Here is a 21,999-nt window from a genome sequence, read left to right on the forward strand (position 1 = left end):
AACATTCAAAAGAGTTTTAAAGCATTCAAACTAGGGATGTCAACGATTAATCGATGATCGATTAATTGTCGATAAGAGATGCAATCGATTAAGGCTATCGATGGTCGGTTAACCGATTCAATGTTGGGCTGCGTGCGGCTCATGCGCACTCAACACGTGCGAGCGGCTGTGAGTGACGGTGACGATATATAAAAGCATCATCATTCATTCACAATGTACAAATTAAGCTTTTAATGTGATTTAAACTTTAAAGTACATTAAAATAGAAACAACATAAAAGTTCTTCAACATTAAATGCAATAGAAATGTAGTTACTAATCATTTCATCAGATAACTGTTTTATATCGTGCGCTTTGCAGGGCTGCGGGACACAGTGACAGGACAGGTAGTCTATTCATTCCTACAACTTGTTAATTCATTCCTACGAATTATTAATGTGGCAATTGTCCATGTTTTATTAATTTTGTTCCCTAAATAACCCATGATTTAAGTGAAATAAGGGAACAAATTAATAAATCGAACGAATTCTTAATTCATGAAATCTTTAATTTCCTTTCCCATGTTTACCACAGTAAGAGATGCGAAAACAGTTATTAAAAGCGAAAGATAATAAAATAAACCTGGGAAATTAGAGGGTTAGACTATGAAGATTTAGGAAAAGAAACAATGCCTAAATATACTGAATTTGTGGAAATTCGTGACCAACCGGCAAACCAGAACAAAGTAAATGAAGACTATGGGGTCCAAAAGCATGGTCACGATCTAACATTTTCCAGTTAACCTATTATACCTCTAATAAACAAAGCTTTTATACCACACTTGTCATAATCAGATCTTATCATTTCTAAATAAATAATTGCTGGATTCAAAACAGCGATTAATAGGCGCTGTGACCGACACATTCCTGGAGCATTCAGTTTAAATAGACCGTATACCGGTCCACTCTGCTGTTATGCCAAGGACGTTTTTGCTCATATGAAGAGGATCATCTTTTCCGTCTATATGCAAATGCGTGTTAAGTACAAGCCTAGTTTACATTATAAATTATAGTTTAACATTCAAATACATTGCGAATATGGAAACATTTCTATTTGTGCCGAATGAGACATGAGCAATAACCTCCAAATAAATCTAGCCAAAGCCGCGCTCGCTCATCCTCGTGCACGCATGCACTGTCACGATCTAATGCGCTGTATGCCGGATTTTTAAAAATCTGACATTTTCTAGGACAGAATCCAGCAGGATCAAATTAATGTGAGCAACTGTGTTTTGGTGCAGCAGCGCCGATGTAGTTCACTTAATGTGCAGCGCAGTCACACGCGCTCCACATTTCGGATAATTTTATACAATAATGTCAGTTGAAAACATTGCAATTGTGCTTTAAAATACAACAACGAGCACCACAAAACCATTTAAAGATGCGCGTTCAGCGTTCTCCGTGCGGGATTGGAAACTGTCAACAAAGTAAAATGACCTCAAAAGTATGGCGCGCTCTCTTCATTTTATCAAATGATCATAATCGCATCTATTCATTTTATAATCCTGCTACTAGCATTTTATTCAGACTAAAACCTCTTTAATTCAAGTGAGAAAGCGTTTTGTGTGTGTGTGTGGCTTTTGCACATCCTGTCATACCGCTGACTGCGTGCCTGCAATAGACGCATTTTGCAGTATTATGGTTAATGATTAATCTATTAATTGATCGTTAATTTAAACGACGATCGATCATGGAAATAATCGAAATTTGACATCCCTAATTCAAACACAAGGCGCAGAAAAGCTAAACTGAATAGCTGGTTACTTACACGCTGTGTTTGGTGCTCACATAACGAAAGCCAAATGAGGCACAATTCACATGCTTTTCAATGCTTTATTCATTTTTGCGAGGCGTTAAATAAGCGCCGTTACGCGATAAGTTAAGGCCGGTGACACACTGGCTGTGTGGCGTGAGCGTGCGTTTCTGCTGCGTGTCAGTTGCGTGGTGGCTGCGTCGCGTTTTCTGTGTTCACATATAATCCATCTGCAGTGAGTATGCAGTCCGAGTGCATTATCTATGTAGTGCTAAAGCTGCACGGACTCATTGTGTTTTCACACAGGACGTGTTTGCAGTCAGCTACTGATCCGCGGCTGTTTAAGCCACAAAACACAGCATTTGTCCATTATTTTGATATCAAATCATGTAAAAATAATAAAAATAACATAAAAAGTTTTTTCAGCATTGTGATACTCTTTCATCACAGTATAAAAATATATAAAATGTATAAAATAAACGTATAAAATGCTGTGATGCATCGATGCATATATTAGCGAACGATGAAGCCTACGTTTTGTTAAGTTAACGTTAACGTTACAAGTTTTAAAATGAGTGTCGGGCGATCAGCATCACAAGCGTTGGCTAAGGCGTTAGCTACAGAACGGCTAGCTAGTTACGTTACTTGTTGCTCAAAAATTTGTAACTTTAATGTTAACTTACTTAACAAAACGTAGGCTTCATCGTTCGCAAATTTGTACTTCGATGGTAATTGATTTAACTATGATCTGCGCAACATTTTATACGTGCAGAGACATTTTAAGTATATTAGAAAACTCATTCTAATTCATTCCCACTCTTCTTCGGTGGTAACTTAACCCAACTCCGTGCTTGCTTTAAGAGAGCTGTCAATCAAGGTACAAGGATCTCCCTGTGTGAAAGTGACCAATCATAAGAGGGTCAGTGCCCTCCTTGGTTTCCGCCCCCAAATTGTCAAAAGTCATGTAGACTCGAGGGAGCAGAAATCAGAAATCCACTGCGCGAGCAAAACAGCACTCCGCGAGCAGAAGCCCGCTGCGCGCAGGCAGGATTCCACTGTACAAGCAGAGTTAAACTATGAGAGTATGCCAGGCGCTCGCTCGCAGCTACATGTACACCTCTCGGTTGTTGAATTTGTGCGCGAGTACTTTTATCATGCCAGCTGAAGGTTCATTTTTGCGCGTGTGAAATAACATAATGTGCTCATGAGCATGTCTTACACGCTCATAAATTTTGACAAAAAAAATAATGCCATAGACACGGCATTAGAATATGTTAATGTGCATAACATTTTCGTCACACACTTAAGTTATTCGGCCAATCACAACAGACTGGATAGCTGGCCAATCAGAGCACACCTCGCTTTTCAGACCGATGAGCCTTGTAACAGTCGAAGTATTTCAGAAGGTGGGGCATAGAGGAGAAATAATAATGTACAGTATGTGGAAAATGTATATATATTTTTTAACTTTAACCACAAAACAACATTTAATTTCACCAAATAATTTTCATTTTAGCAGCATCATATGACCCCTTTAACAGTGTGGTATAATATATTATAAATATTATGCTATTTAGTATGCTAAATGAACTCATGATAGTCATGATTTTATTGGTTTAGTTTTAGTTATATAATCTACAAGCATGATTCCCACAAAGAAGGAACTTTTAATTAATAATCATGTATTATGTATTTATAGGTTGTATGGACTTATATTAGTAATGAAAGTAAGAAACAAACTCCACCAAGCTTTTTGTCTCAGCACTTTGCAAGACTCTTTAACTCTCCAAACTCCACTTCACCTTCAGGATTCAGTTCAGAAGAGGCAGTTAAAAGCTCATTTTACTCTGATTTTGGAATCGGTTTAGATGACTACTCCAGGTTACAGCAGGCTGTTTACTGGGATGGGCCTGACAGATCAATCACAGATGTGTCCATGAGTACTAGTCCAGCTCACACCACATTCATCATAGAGAACCTGAAAGAGAGCTACCAAACTGGTGAGGAGCTTTTTGTGACAGTGCAGGCAAAGGACTTTGACGGTAAATCCAAGAGCTATGGAGGCGACTTTTTTCAAGCCAAGCTGTTCTGGTCTAAAACTAAGGTCAGTGATTGTAAACATTACTTGCCTGTTGTTTTTACTGTAAACTCTGTACCTGGGTCAGACAGAGAGAGTTGTACTGAAATGTTTCTCTGTCACAGTCAAGTGTGTTTGGGGAGGTGGTGGACCTGCACAATGGATCCTACTCTGTGCGTTTCCTCCTGCCATGGGCCGGTGAGGCCCAGGTGGCTGTGCGTCTAATTCACTCCAGTGAAGCTGTGCAGGTCCTGAAGCATCACAGAGATACTGACTCTGACAGGGTGTACTTTAATGGATATTATGAGGGACCAGGACCAAATAAGACCAGGCTGAGTGAAACAGTGATGTGTAATGTTAAGTGGGACAAGAATGGACTTGAGCATATGGGAACTGAAAATTGTTGCTGTGATTACAAAGATCCCCATACCAAAGAAATATGGCGCTGCCAGAGACCCAAATCCCTGCCATGCAGTGCTCTTGTGTACCACTCTATGGGTGGTTATAGAAACCGTCTGACTGGTAAAGAGAAGGAGCTTATGTGAGATTAAATGATTCTTTATTGACTTTATACTTGATTTATTTAATGCATTGATGGAAACCAGTATGACAGACAAATGTTCTCTTTGACAGGAAGCAAACTAACAAATATATCAATGGAGATAAGAGCATCATCAAAATTTTTCAATCCCATGGAAATGAAACTGTTGGTAGGTTGATCAATAGTTTAACCAAGAGGAATAGTCCAGCACAGAGATGCTGGGAAATGGGTTGCACAAAAAAAGAGTAATTCACTTCAAAATTAAAAGACCAGCTTAGGTAAATTTACACAAATTCATACCTTGCTTAAAGACCTTGCATTCTCTATTCACTCATCTTCCAGATGTAGCAGAGAAATGTCATCCTGGTTTACACACTCCAGTTCCAGCTGGCTTCTACCTGAATGATGTGTGGACATCTTTTGTCTGTAGCACCCGCCATTTTACAACCCAAGCGACAACAGAGTGCCTGAAAGACAAACACATTTACATGATGGGAGACTCTACTATGAGACAGTGGTTTGAGTTCATTGTGAAAGTAGTACCAAGTGAGAATTTATTCATTGGTTAATTATATTAAATATACAGTGTGTACAGTAATTATATATTTGTTGGTGTCACTCACTGTTTTTCAGCTCTGAAGCAGATGAACCTGCATGTCCAGTATCAGTCAGGGCCGCTTCTAGCAGTGGATGTGGAGAACAACATTGACTTACACTGGAGGGCTCACGGCATTCCTCTGCGCTGTCGAAAATCATATGTTGCTAATCTGCACTACATCAGTAATGAGATCGATGACCTGGCTGGAGGACCCCACACAGTCATTATGTTCAATCTGGGGCCCCATTTCACAACATACCCTCTGGATTTCTACACCCATAGAGTGTTGACAATCCGCAAAGCTGTTCTAGAATTGTTACAGCGGGCGCCTGACACTACTGTTATAATCAAGACTGTCAACACTGGCTATAAGGTAAGCTTATAGAGTATCATGTGTTCAAAAACAAGTAGAGCCAAACTGTGATGGCATGTTCAGGGTTGATGTTGTGTTTCTCTGTCTTTATAATAGGACATTTTCGGCAGTGATTGGTATTCTCTACAGTTGGACAGAATCCTCCGTTGGGCTTTTCAGGATGTTGGTGTTTATATTCTGGATGTGTGGCAAATGACGGCCTGTCACTACAGCAAAGAGAACATTCATCCAGGCCCTGTCATCATCAAAAATGAGATAGACATTTTACTTTCTTTTATTTGCCCTGAATTAATTTAACTGTGAACAGTAAGTTTTTATATAGCTATAAAAACATTCATTGATTCTGCACTCCAATAATTTGTAAACATGAAAGTCATGTTTACAACAAGTCACCTAGAATAACTACTGCTGACACATTGGAGATAACTGGAGTTGTATTCCTGCTTCTAAATGCATTTGTCACAATACTGTCTATATAGTCATTGCTGAATAACACATTTGGGTTATCACAAGTATAAATACTGTGGAGGATAATCAGCTTAATCTTCTCTGCATAAGTAGGCTAATTCTCTAAATTGAATTAGCTCAAAATGAAATAATATAAAAAATAAAAGCAATATCATAGCCAACTAGAGGTGGTTAATTCAATAAGAATGCACAGAAAATAGATCAGATCCACAACAACAAACGAGAACACAATTTTTAGTCAAAGTAATATGATCCTTTGATCCTCATTTTATCTGTATCTTGCACTTGACCGTTTTAGTTTACTTTTCCTTGAAAATATTTAAAGGGTGCAAACTGAACAGACAAAACATTTTGGTGAGCACCACTATAAAGTCATAATTTAATAACTTAATTTAATACAAGTCATAACAAAACACACCTATTTTGTAACCTTAAAATGTGTAGCAGCCTTAAGGAAAGTACTGTTAACAAATAATTTAACTTCTTAACTTTTGATTCATTGAGACACCAGAGTTTTCTTACAGCAGTCACATCTTGCACATATGTGCGTTAAGCACACCGAAAACTGGTAGAGCACATCAGGTTGGAATTTTGTTTTCAGTTCCACTTTGAATACAAACGAATTTTGAGACTCGTTTATCTCCCTTTTGTTTGCAAAATGGTGGTGAAACTCGTTAGTCACATTCCTGCACGCATGTTAAGATCTTCCAACCAGACATACATTCTTATGTGCATGTCTTTTCTTTCTTTCTTTCTTTCTTTCTTTCTTTCTTTCTTTCTTATTACACAGAATTATATATCTGTGGGCATGTCTATGAGATTTATGAACCTGAGATTAATTTTAACCATTTTATAATCCTTCATAAGGTTTTTTGGGGGGTTCTGACGTCATTGCATTCTATAGAATCAAGCAACTGTGCAAAACAAATGTGTAAATTGTCCGTGAAAACACTCTTATGTAAATCGCTGCACTGAAACGACAATTTACATAGGAATAGCTTTACAAATGATCTACACAATTTGCTCTGCTCCTTTCCAGAGGTTCACTGATTTTAAATCAAGTGGACAAACATTCAGAAAGTAGCATTTTTATGAAAGCACCGCACATTTTTATGAGGCAGAAGTGAACCCAATGCCAAACAATTTGTATGCCATTTTTAACTATGAAAGTTTACCATATTTATTGCATGTATGAAAAAGCACAACAGCCAGTGCTTCACACAGAGATCTAATCTCACCATCATCTAGTCCATCTGGAATGACATTAAGAAACAGAAAAAAACTCAAAAGAACCATGGCAGTCTCCAAGACACTTCAGGAAACCTACCTGCAAAACTACAATACTGTAAAACGTTATAGGTACTTGTAAAGAACTTGGTGAGAATGAAGTGAAGATGCTTTCAAATATAATGTCATAAATAGATTTAATTTATCAAATAACTGTATTAAAGGTATCAGACGATACAATTTTAGTTTTTCCTTTCTCTTTGTGGACTGTGAAGCTCTTGTTGCATAAAAAAGATCTGTAAAGTTGTAAACACTAAAGACTCAAATCCAAAGAGATATTCTTTATAAAAGTTAAGACTCGTCCACACCCCCCTAAAAAGGCTCTTCTAACATGCCCCCACGTGTCTATGTCACTATGTGGGAAGATTTGCATAACGCTGCCCAGATGTTCACAAAAATTATAGAAGGTGTACCTTTTATTCTCATTGTAGTATTGTTGTTGTCGCCATTGCCTTGTCATATAGATGCTGTGCGTTTCACTGTGAAAGCAAAACTATTTTTTATGGCCTTCCAAAAGAGGATGACATTGCTTTGTCATGCCTGGAGCTGATCCATGCTGGTTGCTAAGGAAATACATCAACTTTGCACTGTGGATCGCCGGATCAACTTTCACCGAGGGCAAAGCAGATTACAGTCCGGGGTCGTCACATGTTGTTGCTGCAAGCCCAATGGATTCTCCTTTGTAGTATCCACCGGCCATGCCATTCTCAAGCCTGTCCACCTCTGCTCACTCTAGGCAGCACTCTAGGCACTCAACTGTTTCGTTGAGAAAGTGAAACTACTTTGTTTGGTCTTCCAAAAGAGGACATGACCAGTAGCGGACTGGCAATCGGGAGAGTCGGGACTTTTCCCGGTGGGCCAGTAGTGTTTTGAGGCGGCGAGGGCCGGTCTGATAATAGTTATACAGTACACTGTGAGTTATATTAGCAAAACCATCTGGTGGCCTGATGTGCGGCCACTTCCCACTGGTCAAATTGTGCAGCCTCTCCACTCAACACAGTTTATAAAATTGCTCAACCCGTCAGGCAGGTCCAACCATGTCTAGGATTTTCAAAAAATATACGGGGATCAGTGAGCGGCCCCTCCCCAAATGGCATAGCCTGTCAGCCTTTGGTGTAAAAAGCCACCGAACACCTCTTTTTCCTTGTCAGGTTGTGGAAGTATAATGTCCGTGTGAATGAGGTAAATGATGGAAAGGCAAGAAAGAAAACTAAAAAGTGGCGCTGAGAAGGTCAGATTCAAAAGTGAAAAAATTATAGAGCAGGAGGCAATGAAATGCTTCAAAATAACAGACATGTTCCGGGCATCAACGAGCAAATAATAATAATAATATATTTATTTTGTATAGCGCCTTTAAAAGTAGCTTTCTCAAAGCACTTTACATACAAGCATAACTCCAAATGAATAAACACAATGTAAGTACAAGAAAATAAACGCATAAAATCAAGTTCATGTAAAAGCAATCCTAAAATAAAATGTTTTAAGAAGAGATTTAAAAGTCACTAATGAATGTGCTTCCCTGATGTCGGCCGGGAGAGAATTCCAGAGCTTAGGAGCATAGACAGAGAATGCTCGGTCACCCCACGTATGAAGCCGTGTCTTCGGAACAACCAATAGACCACTCTGAGAGGAGCGCAGATTGTGACGTGGTGTGTAGGGGATTAATAAGTCAGTCAAATACTCAGGTGCCAGATTGTGCAGAGATTTATAGGCCAGCATAAGGATTTTAAAATCAATACGGTACCTAACAGGTAGCCAGTGCAGGGACTCCAAGACTGGAGTTATATGGTCCCTGGTCTTGACCCCAGATAGTACTCTAGCAGCTGAATTTTGAAGATATTGCAATTTATCCAGTGATGATTTAGATACCCCAGCTAGAAGACCATTGCAGTAGTCAATGCGCGAAAAGACAAAAGAGTTAATCAACTTCTCAGCTACCGAAAAGGATAACATAGGACGTAGCCGGGCTATATTTCTGAGGTGATAAAACGATGTCTTAACTGTATTCTGGACAAAAGGCTCAAATGACAGTGTGGCGTCAAATATGACACCCAAATTCTTTAATTTGGACTTAAACTCCAGTGCAACGCCATCAACAGACAGAGTAGGAGACCCAACCTTTCGCAGTTGATGTGGAGATCCAAGGAGCATGACTTCTGTTTTTGAGCCGTTTAGAGACAGAAAATTATTGGACATCCAAATCTTTATCTCAGCAATACAGTTAGAAAGATGCCCAACGTTCACTTGCTGACCCGGTCTAGTATGGATATAAATCTGTGTATCATCAGCATAAAAGTGATAGTTAAGGTTTAGAGATTGTAGTAATTGACCAAGTGGAAAGATGTACATACTAAAGAGTAGAGGACCCAAGACTGAACCTTGTGGAACACCCGTATGAACAGAACCAACCTTGGACCTATAACCACCCATAAAAACAAATTGGCTACGGTCAGTGAAATAGGACTTGAACCAGTCAAGAACAGTCTCTGACAAGCCAAATACATGTTCGAGGCGATTAAGTAGTAGGGCATGGTCAATAGTGTCGAAGGCTGAACTGAGATCCAAGAGAATGAGAGTGGACGTGGAGCCGGAGTCGGAGGCAATTAGTAAGTCATTAGCGACTTTCACCAACGCAGTCTCAGTGCTGTGTAATTTTCGAAAACCTGATTGATGTTGCTCAAATAGTTTATTTTCAATTAAGTGTTTGTTTAATTGAGCTGCAACCACACCCTCCAAGATTTTAGACAGAAATGATAGATTTGAGATTGGGCGATAATTTGACAGATTTTTCACATCAGAGTTTTGCTTTTTTGAAACAGGAGTAACCGCAGCAGTTTTAAGTGCTGCTGGCACCTCCCCTGTTGACAAAGAGTCATTTATTATAGCAAGAACTGAGGGACATAAAGGACCAAAACAGGATTTAAACAGGCTACCAGGCATGGGATCAAGTATGCAAGTGGTAGCTTTCATACCAGAAACCTGGTTGCAGAGCATCTCAGGTTGTAATAAAGTAAATTTGGATAAAGGAATGCCAGAGAACCTAGGAGTATTAACTGGTAGATCTGCAGACTGCAAGGAATGGATATTTGTGCGAATATTGTAAATTTTTTCACTGAAAGATTTGAGAAACTCATTACACAGCCCATCAGATAAAGTCATAGAACTGACACCATCTGCTTTAAGCAGACTGTTAATTGTATGAAAGAGCTTCCTGGGATTGCTTTGATTATTATCAATAATGTTTGAGAAATAGGCAGATCTTGCAGTTTCAATGGCTACTCTGTAGTTTGACAAGCAATCTTTCCATGCCTGGTGGAACACATTTAAACCAGAGTGACGCCATTTTCGCTCTAATTTCCGACACACAGCCTTCTGTATACGCAATTCACCATTATACCAGGGGGCTGACTGTGCAAATGAAACATTACGTGTTTTTATGGGTGCAAAGATGTCCAAGTTGGCTGTAAGGACATTATTGAATGCTAAAATTTTATCCTCGAGAGGAGCAGAAGACATGTCAACTAAAGAAGAGACAATCGAGTTTGCAAAAATAGCATGATCAATTGATTGCCATTTACGGAAAGAAATAGTTCGTGAAGTCTCTCTACTAGACTGAAATGTTTCAATATTAAAAAAGATAGCTAGATGATCAGAAAGTCCAGCATCCACAACAGAGAGATTAGAAAGAGATGAGTCATTTGCAATAATTAAATCTAACGTGTGTCCTTTACAGTGAGTGGAGACATTTACAAACTGAGAAAAATTAAAACAGTCCAAGAGTGATAGAAAATCCTTGGCCAAGAGACAGGCTTTCTGATCTACATGCAAGTTAAAATCACCCAGAATCAAAATTCTCTTAAATCTGACAGACAATATAGAAAGAAGATCAGCAAACTCAGACAGAAAGTCCTTATTCAGTTTAGGAGGTCGGTAGATAGTGACCATGGCAGAATGGAGAGCAGAGTGAGTATCCGACACATTTAAAACAAGACATTCAAAAGTTTTAAAAGGAGGAACGGACACAGGGTGAATCTTGTATTGCAGTTTGTAAAGAACTATAATACCACCACCTCTACCTGTAGTTCGTGAAACGTCAATGAGTCCAAAGCCCGCTGGAGTCAGCTGATTAAAAAGAAAACCATCGTCCTGTTTGTGCCATGTTTCCGTGATGAAAAACAAGTCCAGCTTATTGTCCATGATAAAATCCGCCAGTAATAGAGCTTTGTTGTTCACTGAGCGCGCGTTCAGTAACGCGGCTTTTAAAGGGCTTGTAGACGGCGCATCACTGAACTGCCGCTCATACGGCAGAGCAGAAAAGTTAGTAAGATCAACCCCGGAGGATGACAGTCTTGTAGTCCTTCGTCGGCAGTTCAAAACTGGGATGGAAGATGACGAGGAAGAGATGTAGCTTCGTCCTGTGCTCCGATGAATATACCGCTTGGGCCGCAGTAATCCAGCCCTGTCACAGCGGTCGTAGGTGTCCCCCGACAGATAGTAATTCCGCTTCAAGGATAAGAGCTGGCGAGAGGTGTACTGTAAGGCCATGTTCATTAAAGCCTCGTCTGCATCAGCTCCCAATAAGCCTATCTGTGAGTCCACAGAGCCGATAGAAAGTAACCAGGCCAACACCAAGAAAAACAATTTCCCGACAAACATGAAGAAAGCACGCTGCATCCCAGCGGAGAGAGAGAGAGAGGAGCGGCAGCCAGAACGCGCCAGCGTACCCTACTCACCCGGATGCTCACGAGACCGAGCTAGAAGAGTCAAGGCTGAAATCAGTCTGAGCTGAGATACTACAAAGATACTACAAAGATACTACATGTGAAATAAACTGAAGAACATGTCATCAAAGCTAGATGGGAATTAGCACCAGCTATCAGCCAGCCAACCAAAAGCTTGTGAAATTTGAAAGTAGCTGTGGTAAATATGAGACAAATGAAAAGTTTACTATTGAGTGACTCTTGAATTTGTCCTTCAGTGGTTGGCAGATTTCCTAGTTTTAAAACGAGTATCTTCCTTTGGCTGCTGCTGCTATGTTAAATGTATACAGATCATGACGTTAACACTATCAGAAGCTAACGAGCAAGGTGTCGTGTCATCGTGAATATGGACACTTTTCAACAAGGTGATGATGATGCGTTTTAACGGTCATCATCAGCATAAATCCTGGAAAGTTTTTTATATTTTCAGTTATTAAAATTAAGTATTTACATTTATAATGCCATACTTTATATTACTTTTTTATATTACCTTATATCACGACAGTGTTTACATAATTCCCGCCCCAAAATTATTGTGAGTGATCGTACATGGTAGATCCTTGGGTTATAAATGGCCATAATTTTAAAATTATTTATATAATTAATTTCGACAGGCCGTTTAGCTTTAATTTGCCAGCATAGACAATCACCGGTCATCGATGTTTTGCAGCTCAAAATCTCACTGAATGGATAAATGAATTTTTTTTCATTTGATATGCAATTTTATACAGCTCGTTGGAGGTAAAACTCTTGATGAATTCGAATTAATTAACGAGAGAGTGAGTGTGAGTGAGTGAGAGACTGCACGAGTGTGAAGTAGTGTTTGTAAGTTCGGTTCTTTTCCGCGAACCTCTTCTTTTGGTCAGTTCGATGGCATTAATTGCTTGAAAAAAATGGTTCACTGGTTCTTTTACGCACATGACGTAATGACGTCATTGAAGATGACGTAATGACGTCAAGTCTATCAAACATTCAAATATATAAAGTCTGTAATCATAACTTTATCATGAAAAGTTTACAATTAAGTTTTCCAACAATGGTCCCAAATACAGTAACAGTAATAATGTGCATACAAGGTTAAGTCTTGAATATATTAAGTAAATAAATTAGGTGCCATCAGCACAATAACCATGATCCACTTACTATACATAATCCATTGCGATTTATTTGTTATTAAATAAATTTACGTTTCACCAGATTGCCCTTCATTTAAGCCTTCGGTTTACCTGCACTCATAACATTAGCACAGAATCAGTTCAGAATTAATCACCAAAAGAACCAGTTCGGTTCAGACATGCTATGTGTCAGTTTGCTTCACACTGAATCATGCATGCACAGTATAATCAGGTCCTCAGTTCTCAAATCGGATGCGTTCGACAAAAACGGTTCTCAGTTCAGTGTACTGGTGATCCGAAAAACCGATGCAACCGGTTCTTGAGTCCTGCCTCCCTGCCAATAAACCGCAGCTACCTGCTATTTAGTCATTCTCGCTCTCTTCCCCGTGAAGATTTCGGAAGCTGTCTTCAGCAGATTTTGGGAATTATTTCTAAACAGTTTATCGACGGGGCCGCAAGGTAACATCCCAAATGCAATAGATTCTTAACATTTGTTGAGTGACTTACCACTTAGAGTAAGATAACTAACACGTTAAAGGGAGTATTCTAGTTTAAGTTTTTCTATTTATTTTTCCAAGTTATTGGCGCACTCACCATGCACCAAAAAGTAGGAAAAGAGCTCTCTGACGCAGCACAGCTCCGTACTAGTTGTCATGTTGTGGTGGGCTTACCGTACGTAGAGAGTGCAGGCTTCATGGCCACTGCAAAAGAGTCGGAGAGCCCCGGAGGGAAAGGGCCGTCCTCCTCATCCGTGTGCGTGCGGAATGTGGATTTCTGTGAAAGATTCACACGATCTCTGCATCTCCTGCTTGGGTGCTAAACATGCTCAGGCAGCAACCCCAAGGGGATGTCCCCATTGTGCGACATTCTCGGTCAAAACCTGAGAGCGAAGGCTTCGCATTGCAGTAGCTGGGAAGTCGGACCCATGCCTCTCTGCTCAACCCAGAAAGTAACTGATGGATTGGCCACAGGCAATGGAGAAGGTGTCACCGGTCCTTCCCCCACTGTTTGAAGATTCGTTAGTGGGAGAAGAAGATGACGATGACAATGATGAAGTGTTGTCGACCATCCTCGAGGACGAGGATGACAACGATGAAAATGTTATTCTTCCCCGGATGCAGTCACGTCCACCGAGTGCACAGGATGAGAGCTCACCCTCCCCTGTGCAGATGGAGCTAAACCATTAGGGTCTTATAGGTAAGTAATGATAATTTGTAACTGATACGGAACTTAATAGGTAGCCAGTGCAGAGACTGTAAAATTGGGTAAATATGTAATATTGGGGTAATATGATCATATGATCTTTATGAGCAAACATGTTGCCCTTGCATTGGGAGTTCTGCGGGGAATCAGACAGGATGTGTGTTAAACAGACGTACATGTAGGTCAGATGTCCAAATATCTGATATGTATCTGATTTAAAACCGCATTTGAAAAAGGGTCAGATCGGATGCGAAAAAAAAAAAAATCAGATCTCGTGTGGATTTTTGTGTTTACATGCGTGCACGCGTGTAAATGCAATCTGACATTTTTAACTGACAGATTACAGCAAAAGATAGAAATAACTGGCTTCAAACCATTGTTGCTGTTGTTATTGGTGGTGAAATTATGAGACTTTTGCAGAATATTGTATATACTGTATAGAATAAAAAAAATAAAACTTGAACAGTGGTCTGAAGCCACTTTTAAATTGTACTTATGTTGTAAAATGGTATTGAGCTGTTAAAGTATACAAACTCCAGTATATTTAGTTTTATTTAGCTTGGATTGCAGAACATGCATCTCTGGCTGCATTTCATTTTAACCCAATATTAATTTAAGTCAAAGTGTCTGGCATAACTAATACATTTTAAAAATGTTCTCAAAATAAAATTATTATATTTCTATACATTATGCAGAATAATGCTGGTTGTTTACAGGAAATATATAGCTCTTATTTCTTGCACTGAATTACATAAAAATAATAATAATCCAACTGTCACATTGTTTAACAAATAAATCAGTAGTTTGTTTTGTGTTGAGGCATCTCATCTCATGTTGTTTGATATCATGCTAATAATCATTACATTCTGGTACAAAAGTCACTGAAAAAAAGCAACTGTTGATTGTGAAACAGCAATGAAATGTTACGTGGCAAAAATCATTTGAATTTTGATCCTTCTGACTTATAATACACTATAATACATTTTTTACAAAGTAAGTGTAGATAAAGAAAAGGAAAACCATGCAAACTTGATTGTGACCATAAATACATAAAATACCGAAAAATAATACTAATGTGCTTTTCTTTAGCCAATACTGAAACAATTTAATTCTTGAAGCTTGATTAACGCAAAAATTCTAGTTAATGTTATTGAAGTTATTGTATCACAGAACATTTCATTTGTAAAGTAGAAAAAAATAGTGGTGAAAAAAACACATACAAAATTGATGGATAATGGATGGATCGCCCACCCAGTATAGACTACACTTTGATTTGTTCAACCTTAATATCAACCATAATGATGAGCCAATAAAAATGACCAGTGACTTAAAACAAACTGTATTCATACAAAGTGAAAGTGAAAGTACAAGATTGTCTTTCCTATAATACCGTTCTTTCATCTAGCACCTTTGGATATAAAATAAAACTTTGGATGGATATCAATGCCATCAAACAGTAGTGACAGTAGTACAACTGATTCTCTCTGCAAAAGATTCAGATTTCAGTTATTAAAGCAGTGATGGCAGAAGTGCTTCTGAAATTCAAGTACACTCTTGGACTGACAAAATCCAGAGGAGATGTAGAACTTAACCACTCCGAGTCAATACTGTATGTGTCTGCGTGCCTGAGCAAATGAACAAGAGGCACTTGCAACTAAAATGTGATTTGAATGAAAGCATCCACTGTTGGGAAATCAAACCTCTGAGTTGTTGTTGATATGGAGGCCTTGTATCATCATGGGCTCTGTGCTGCTGGAGCCTTTCTGGGACTCAGTGACATTCTTGTCCCGTCTAGATCGTGCCACCAGAATGACGAGGAGGATGGTAAAGAGAAGACCTACCAAGATTTCTATGATCACGACAAGCTGATCGTCACTGGAGTCCCTTTGAATCAGTTCTCTAGGAACGATCCCCTCTGCCTGGGATTCCTTGTGAAGGTTGGGATGTTTCTGAGCACTGCGGTTAAGGGCTATGTGTAACATATTTGTGCCACGGTTATTTTTTGTGCCAATATCCTGAGCCAAATCTGGAACGCGGTTAGTTGACCTTTTGGAAATCGAGTGACCATGTGTCACAGAATGATATTCAAGGCTCCTTTTCCCGATGCCTCGGTTAGCATAGTCTCTGGACTGGACGGTGTAAATGGTGTGAATGTACCACTCCCTGCCTGCCGACACCTGGATAGAGTTATAGTGTTAGTATCAGAACATTATTGCATTGTTTCTTAATATGGCAGCAGTTATGTTCCTCTTACCTGAAACAAAGCTGTGGAGTCCAGCCTAAAGCCATCAGAGCCCGGCTGCCTCACAAGCGGCAGCGCCTGAGGATCATCTACAGCGAGGAAAGCATTGAAACCAATGCTGCCAAATGTTCTCACCTGAGTTTCTGGCTGAGCTCTGTCCTGAAAAGCAGGAGAGCTCAAAATGACATAATAATGTTTAATGATCCTGATTGCAGCACAAAGGCAAAAAAGGAGAAAGAAACAACTGGACCTACTTGACATAAAGAAGGTTTTAACATTTTAAATGGCAAAAATATAATAAATTACTACAATGGAAAATGGAAAATAAAAAAGTAAAAATTAAAAATATTAATAAACACTATAATAGTATACTAATGATAATCAGCTGGATCTGGATATCAGCTAGTCATTACGATTTTTTTATGTAAGAAAACTTTAAATTTAATTTACATTAATAAACATTTTTACAACTGTTTAGACCAGGGTTATTATAGTTCCCCTTTTAGGGGACACTGTGGGGACTGCAGCCAGCAGGACCGGGGTCTAAAGCACATGTGAAACAACTGGCTCACGTAGCTCGTGATGTTACAGGCAGAAACCCAGAAGTATAAGAGGACATCTGCCAAACACGTCACCAACTTTTGAAGCCTTTAGGAGCCAATTGTTTGACAGAGCGTGTGAAGGCATTGTAGAGAAATCAAGATATGTGATCGTTTTAGAAATGCGTCCGCATCAGTGGTTTCTGACAGCCGAGGACACACCTGATCTATGCATGATGTGTCTTGCTGAGGAGCGCACACACTCAAGGATCTTAATACACTCGTGAGAACTTCCAATGAGAAAGCTCAGCATTTGTTCCTTTCCTCTGGGGATGAGGAACAAGTGTCTGTGTCTTGCGATTCGAGTCTCGCTGCTGGCCTCTCCCTTGTGATGTAGGCTTTTTTCCCAAGTACTCTGCGTTGCACTAAGTTGGTGATGTGTTTGGCAGGTTCCCTCTCACACTTGCTGTCGGCAGTCCTCAAAGTGTCTGCTTGAGGACACAGCTAGAGTTCTCTCTTGCACAACCATGGTCGGATATGTAACCCAAGACGTTAAAATGACAAAAAATAAATAAATAAATGTAATCCGTAATATTGTATATCTAATCTAAAATGGCAACTCTTTTTATTTTTGGTTTGGGTAGTATGAAACTGTGTTCACACTTACAATGATCTTGAATTGGTACAAAAGAGATGGTGAATCAGCTAGGCAGCCATACTCAAAGTTGTCAGGGTTGTATTTTGGGATGTACCCATCTGCCCCTGTGCACAGGAACACCTTCTCAATGTTACAGATGAATGAGTCTCCAAGATTCTGAACAGGATCCACCATAACACGGCCATAGATGACATCTCCTAAAGAATGCAACAACCATAAAGAAGGAGAGGTGTCATACTGCAAATACTACAAATATTTATCTAAGCCACAGAAGTAAAATACATAAGAATGAAGCGCTGTTTGTAACATTTTACCCTTGGAGAAAGCTGTATCATTCTCCTGACCAAAGCCCATGGAGCCGTCTGACAACCAGAGAGTTTTCTTTGAAAGCAGGAGCATCTGTGTGTTAAGACTGAACTCTGTGGACACTGGATCACTCACCTAAAATCAACAACAAACACATTACTTTTATAACACTGGTATACGTTAGATTTTCTCATCTGTCTTCAAGCTAACAATTATGTTTAGTAGCTTTTGAAGGGGTCATATTTAGCAAATTTTATTATATCATTAATATTTATTATATAATTTTAATTTTACAATTTAGTTTCACAGTGTAGCAGTACAAATATAATCAGACAACATGAAAGTAAAAAAAGATTTTATAATTTATAGAATTTATAATTTATTATAACAATATTAAAACTAACATTAACAAAAAACTATTTAAAAAAACTACTGTTCAAATGTTTGGGGTCAGTATGACTTCATTTTAAGAAATTAATATTTTGCATTCAGCAAGAATGCATTAAATTGATCAAAAATAATAGTAATAAAAATTATTTATATTCCAAATAAATAATTATTTCTATCAATCAAAGAATCCTGAAAACTATTTCCAGAATTAAGCAGCATAGCTGTTTTCAACAATTATGTTAATAAGAAATGTTTCTTAAGCACTAAATCAGCATATTAGAAGATTTCCGAAGGAACATGTGACACAGTAGTAATGATGCTGAAAATTCAGCTTTGCATCACAAGAGTAAATTACATTTTTAAATATATTACAATATAAAACAGATTAAAGATACTATTTTGCTAAACAATTAGATGAATAAAACACCATTTGGTATTGTCACCTCGTCCCGTATACAGGATACCTACATTTACTTCACTATATTACAATTAAATCTAATTTAATCTTGAAACTATATATCGTTGGAAAGGTCTAAGACTCCAAAATATATATTTTTACCAATGTTTTTTGTTAAAAGTTTGTAGGAAAAGTAATAGATTAATTTATGATCAGAGTGCACACTAAAAAATCTACATTGTAACAGGAGTTTTTAACCTTTGTTTTAAAAAAAGAAACTATCAAAAAAACTAAAACTATTTGCTCTATCACATTTTAGAAATCATCAGAAGTTATAGATCAACTGAAAACTTAAAATGTCAAAATTCATCCTTTAAAACCCATTTTAAAATCAGACGTTGCATTATCATGTGAACGGTACATCAATATCATGTTACAAAATGTTTTCATTCATGAATTATAAAAATGTAAGTTTGGACCGTGCACTATAAAGTCTATGTTCAAAAATATGAGTGACAGTTAAGGAGTAAATTTCATGAGTAAAATGTGTTGACATTCAGTTTTTTCTCTTTTTTTAAGGGTGAATGATCATGCCAGACTGACCTGTTTTTCATATTTCAGAGTGGACTGTTTTGTAAACCTGCGATGCAGGCTTTGCAAAGAGGGTATGCAAGATTACTCCTGTAACTCACAGTGTACCTGACAGACACATAGGAAAGCCCTGAGCCCAGCTATCAGCCTTTGCTGTGACCCCTTGAGTGCTTGTGCTTCAGTAATGACCTGTTGGAAGCGTATGTCCAGATCAAAGGTAATTGGCTCTCTGGGGTGGCACACAGGACGGAAGCTGTACTCAGTATCGGGAGAAGCAGTGCAGGGGACCAGTTTAATCGTGTACATTCCTGAGTAATCCCTCACCTACAGGAAAGTCAACACTAACTGAATCAGAAGAGACAGTAAAGGTACCCAATAATGACAAAATTTAATTTCAAATGTGACAACAAAACAAGTCGCTGGGGTATATTTGTAGCAATAGCCAAAAATACATTGCATGGGTCAAAATTATTTTTCTTTAATGCCAAAAAACATTAGGATATTAAGTAAAGATCATGTTCCATGAAGATATTTTGATTAGTAATATGCTTAGCTAAGAACTTAATTTGGCGCTTTTCTTAATATTTAGATTTTTTTTGCACCCTCAGATTCCAGATTGCAAACAAACCATAGATCAATGTAAAGCTTATTCATTCAGCTTTCAGATGATATATGAATCTCAATTTCACAAAACTGACTCTGGAGGGGGTTTGTGGTCCAGGGTCAGATATTCAGAGCAGATTTTGTTTTGAACAAAGACAAATCGCACCGTCAGACACCCTAAATACTTACAGCAAAGTCAGAGATGAAGGTCCACTGCTGGATTGGCTTGTTGTATGTCGGCTCACTCCTCACCAAGCTAAGGTTAAAGGTCAGCCCGGGATGGTCCGCACAGATGACCGTGGAAGTCATGGGGGAGGCTGTGTGGACACAAATGTTATTATTCTTTTTGAACACAAGTAAGACCACAATACATAACTGATTAAAAAAATTGCTTAAAATGGGCAAATTTCATAAGAAAATGTTTCAATAAAAAAATTATAATAATAATAAATACATATTTAATTAATAATATAAAAATGTCAGAGCATTATAATAAGCATTATTAATACATTTAAAAATAACATTAGCAAAATACGTTATACGTTTATTTTTTGCACACATTAAATTCATGCATAATTAGGGGGTTATATGATGCTTTTTTAAAGATCATTATGTTGTGTATTTGGTGTAACAGCATATGTTGACATGCTTTAATGTCAAAAAAACACTTTATTTTTCAAATACTGTACATTATTGTAGGTCCTCTATGCCCCGCCTCTCTCAAACGCATTGTTTTCTACAAAGTCCCTCCTACTGACAAGCACAGTCTCCCCTGATTGGTGAACTGATCCAGTGCATTGTGATTTGGCCGAAAACTGCAAGCACTTGTCGGACATGTAACACCACTTTCCATAATCTTGAGCTTCATCTTTCAAGATAAATGTAATGACAGTTAAGAATGTCCTTAGTTTTACCCTCAGTTGAAGCCGAAAGGGGAACAGAGTCGTGTGACAGACACAGCGATGAAGTTCCTATGTGTTAGCAGTAAACAAGCCACAGACGGTTAAGACACTCCACTTTGTGACCATCTCTCTCTCTCTCACACACACACGCACACACGCACACACACACACACACACACACACACACACACACACACAGGCAACGTTCAAAACTCTGTATCTGAACATGCAAATACTTAAACAAATAACAAAACATGCTTACAGTAGCTGATTAAGAGATTAAGTCAGAATGACCTTCTCACTAGGTTCACAAAACATTCGTCCATAAAATGCATTGCTGTTCTGTTGTAAGTAATCTTACAGTTTTTTTATTTGCTTTTGTACTATTTTCACAAATAAGGTATACATTTTCAAAACTCTTAGTACAAAAATCCAAACTGATCACACTTGTAACACAGCCAGTCATTCTTTCAAAACCTAATGCTTTCATTTGGCTGCACATGTTTTCAATCTATATAATCATTGTTTCAAACACAAGATTATTGTAATATGTAACGAGAACATTTGGTTTAATCACTGAAACACAACAGTATGATCTTCTTTCAGTTTAGTACTTTTAACATTCAGTTCATCCAACAGCAAACAATGCAAGATACTGGTTTCAAATCGGCCTTAGAAGTGCTTAAATTAATATGATACAGTACTATAAAAGACAGATTACACAGTTTTCACATTAGGCAATACACTTTTATATACCAATATATTTAATACATTACCCAACATTTACATAATCTATAATTTCCAAAATATCCATGCTATGTATTACGGAATGCCGCCGCCTGCTTGCGAGCCTCCTGGTACCTGTCGACGACAGAATTAACAGCGTTGCCAAACAGGCCCAAGGACACAAGCGGGGCGTCCATGAGACAAACCCTGTCCTTTTCTTTCATGTCAGACAGGGTGTGCCACAAATGTCTCTCTGCTGCTACTATTGCTGCCATGGACCGCCCAATAGCACAAGCTGTCTCTTTGGTAGCGCGTAGAGACAAATCAGGGGTCCTCCTGAGCTCCGTGATATCCTCAGATCTCACGTGCTCTTGCTCATCTAAATCTTTCAGCAGATCGGCTTGGTATGCCTGTAACACCGCCATGGTGTGCA

The 21,999-nt window shown here is 38.5% G+C and overlaps 2 protein-coding genes across 18 annotated transcripts in view; one reads left to right on the forward strand and one right to left on the reverse strand.

Annotated features, from left to right (window-relative positions):
- The window catches only part of LOC128028940 (NXPE family member 3-like), a 110,698-nt gene extending 104,098 nt beyond the window's left edge, over positions 1-6,600 (forward strand). The window contains exons 4-8 of the mRNA XM_052616317.1: positions 3,993-4,408; positions 4,501-4,577; positions 4,751-4,954; positions 5,042-5,379; positions 5,476-6,600. Of these exons, the coding sequence (XP_052472277.1) occupies positions 3,993-4,408; positions 4,501-4,577; positions 4,751-4,954; positions 5,042-5,379; positions 5,476-5,676 (1,236 nt within the window). The 3' untranslated portion in view covers positions 5,677-6,600. The remainder of the gene's footprint in view (positions 1-3,992; positions 4,409-4,500; positions 4,578-4,750; positions 4,955-5,041; positions 5,380-5,475) is intronic.
- Positions 1-21,999, reverse strand: part of frem2b (FRAS1 related extracellular matrix 2b) — a 133,757-nt gene that overhangs the window by 45,451 nt on the left and 66,307 nt on the right. For 2 of the 17 annotated variants that reach the window (XR_008187266.1, XR_008187264.1), the window contains exons 19-24: positions 20,128-20,255; positions 19,525-19,659; positions 17,966-18,092; positions 17,661-17,848; positions 16,467-16,613; positions 15,495-16,389 (exon numbers count right to left, since the gene is read on the reverse strand). The exons of 6 other annotated variants lie outside the window; for them this stretch is intronic. Coding sequence is in view for 6 of the 11 variants with exons in the window: in XM_052616299.1 (XP_052472259.1) it covers positions 15,907-16,389; positions 16,467-16,613; positions 17,661-17,848; positions 17,966-18,092; positions 19,525-19,659; positions 20,128-20,255 (1,208 nt within the window). In the remaining 5 variants the exon portion in view is untranslated. Of the gene's footprint in view, positions 1-14,186; positions 16,390-16,466; positions 16,614-17,660; positions 17,849-17,965; positions 18,093-19,524; positions 19,660-20,127; positions 20,256-21,999 lie in introns of those variants that run through there. 9 more of the 17 variants (XR_008187265.1, XM_052616299.1, XR_008187268.1 and 6 more) reach the window with 9 other exon arrangements.

This window comes from Carassius gibelio, chromosome A15, assembly GCF_023724105.1.
Source record: "Carassius gibelio isolate Cgi1373 ecotype wild population from Czech Republic chromosome A15, carGib1.2-hapl.c, whole genome shotgun sequence".
Lineage (NCBI taxonomy): Eukaryota > Metazoa > Chordata > Actinopteri > Cypriniformes > Cyprinidae > Carassius > Carassius gibelio.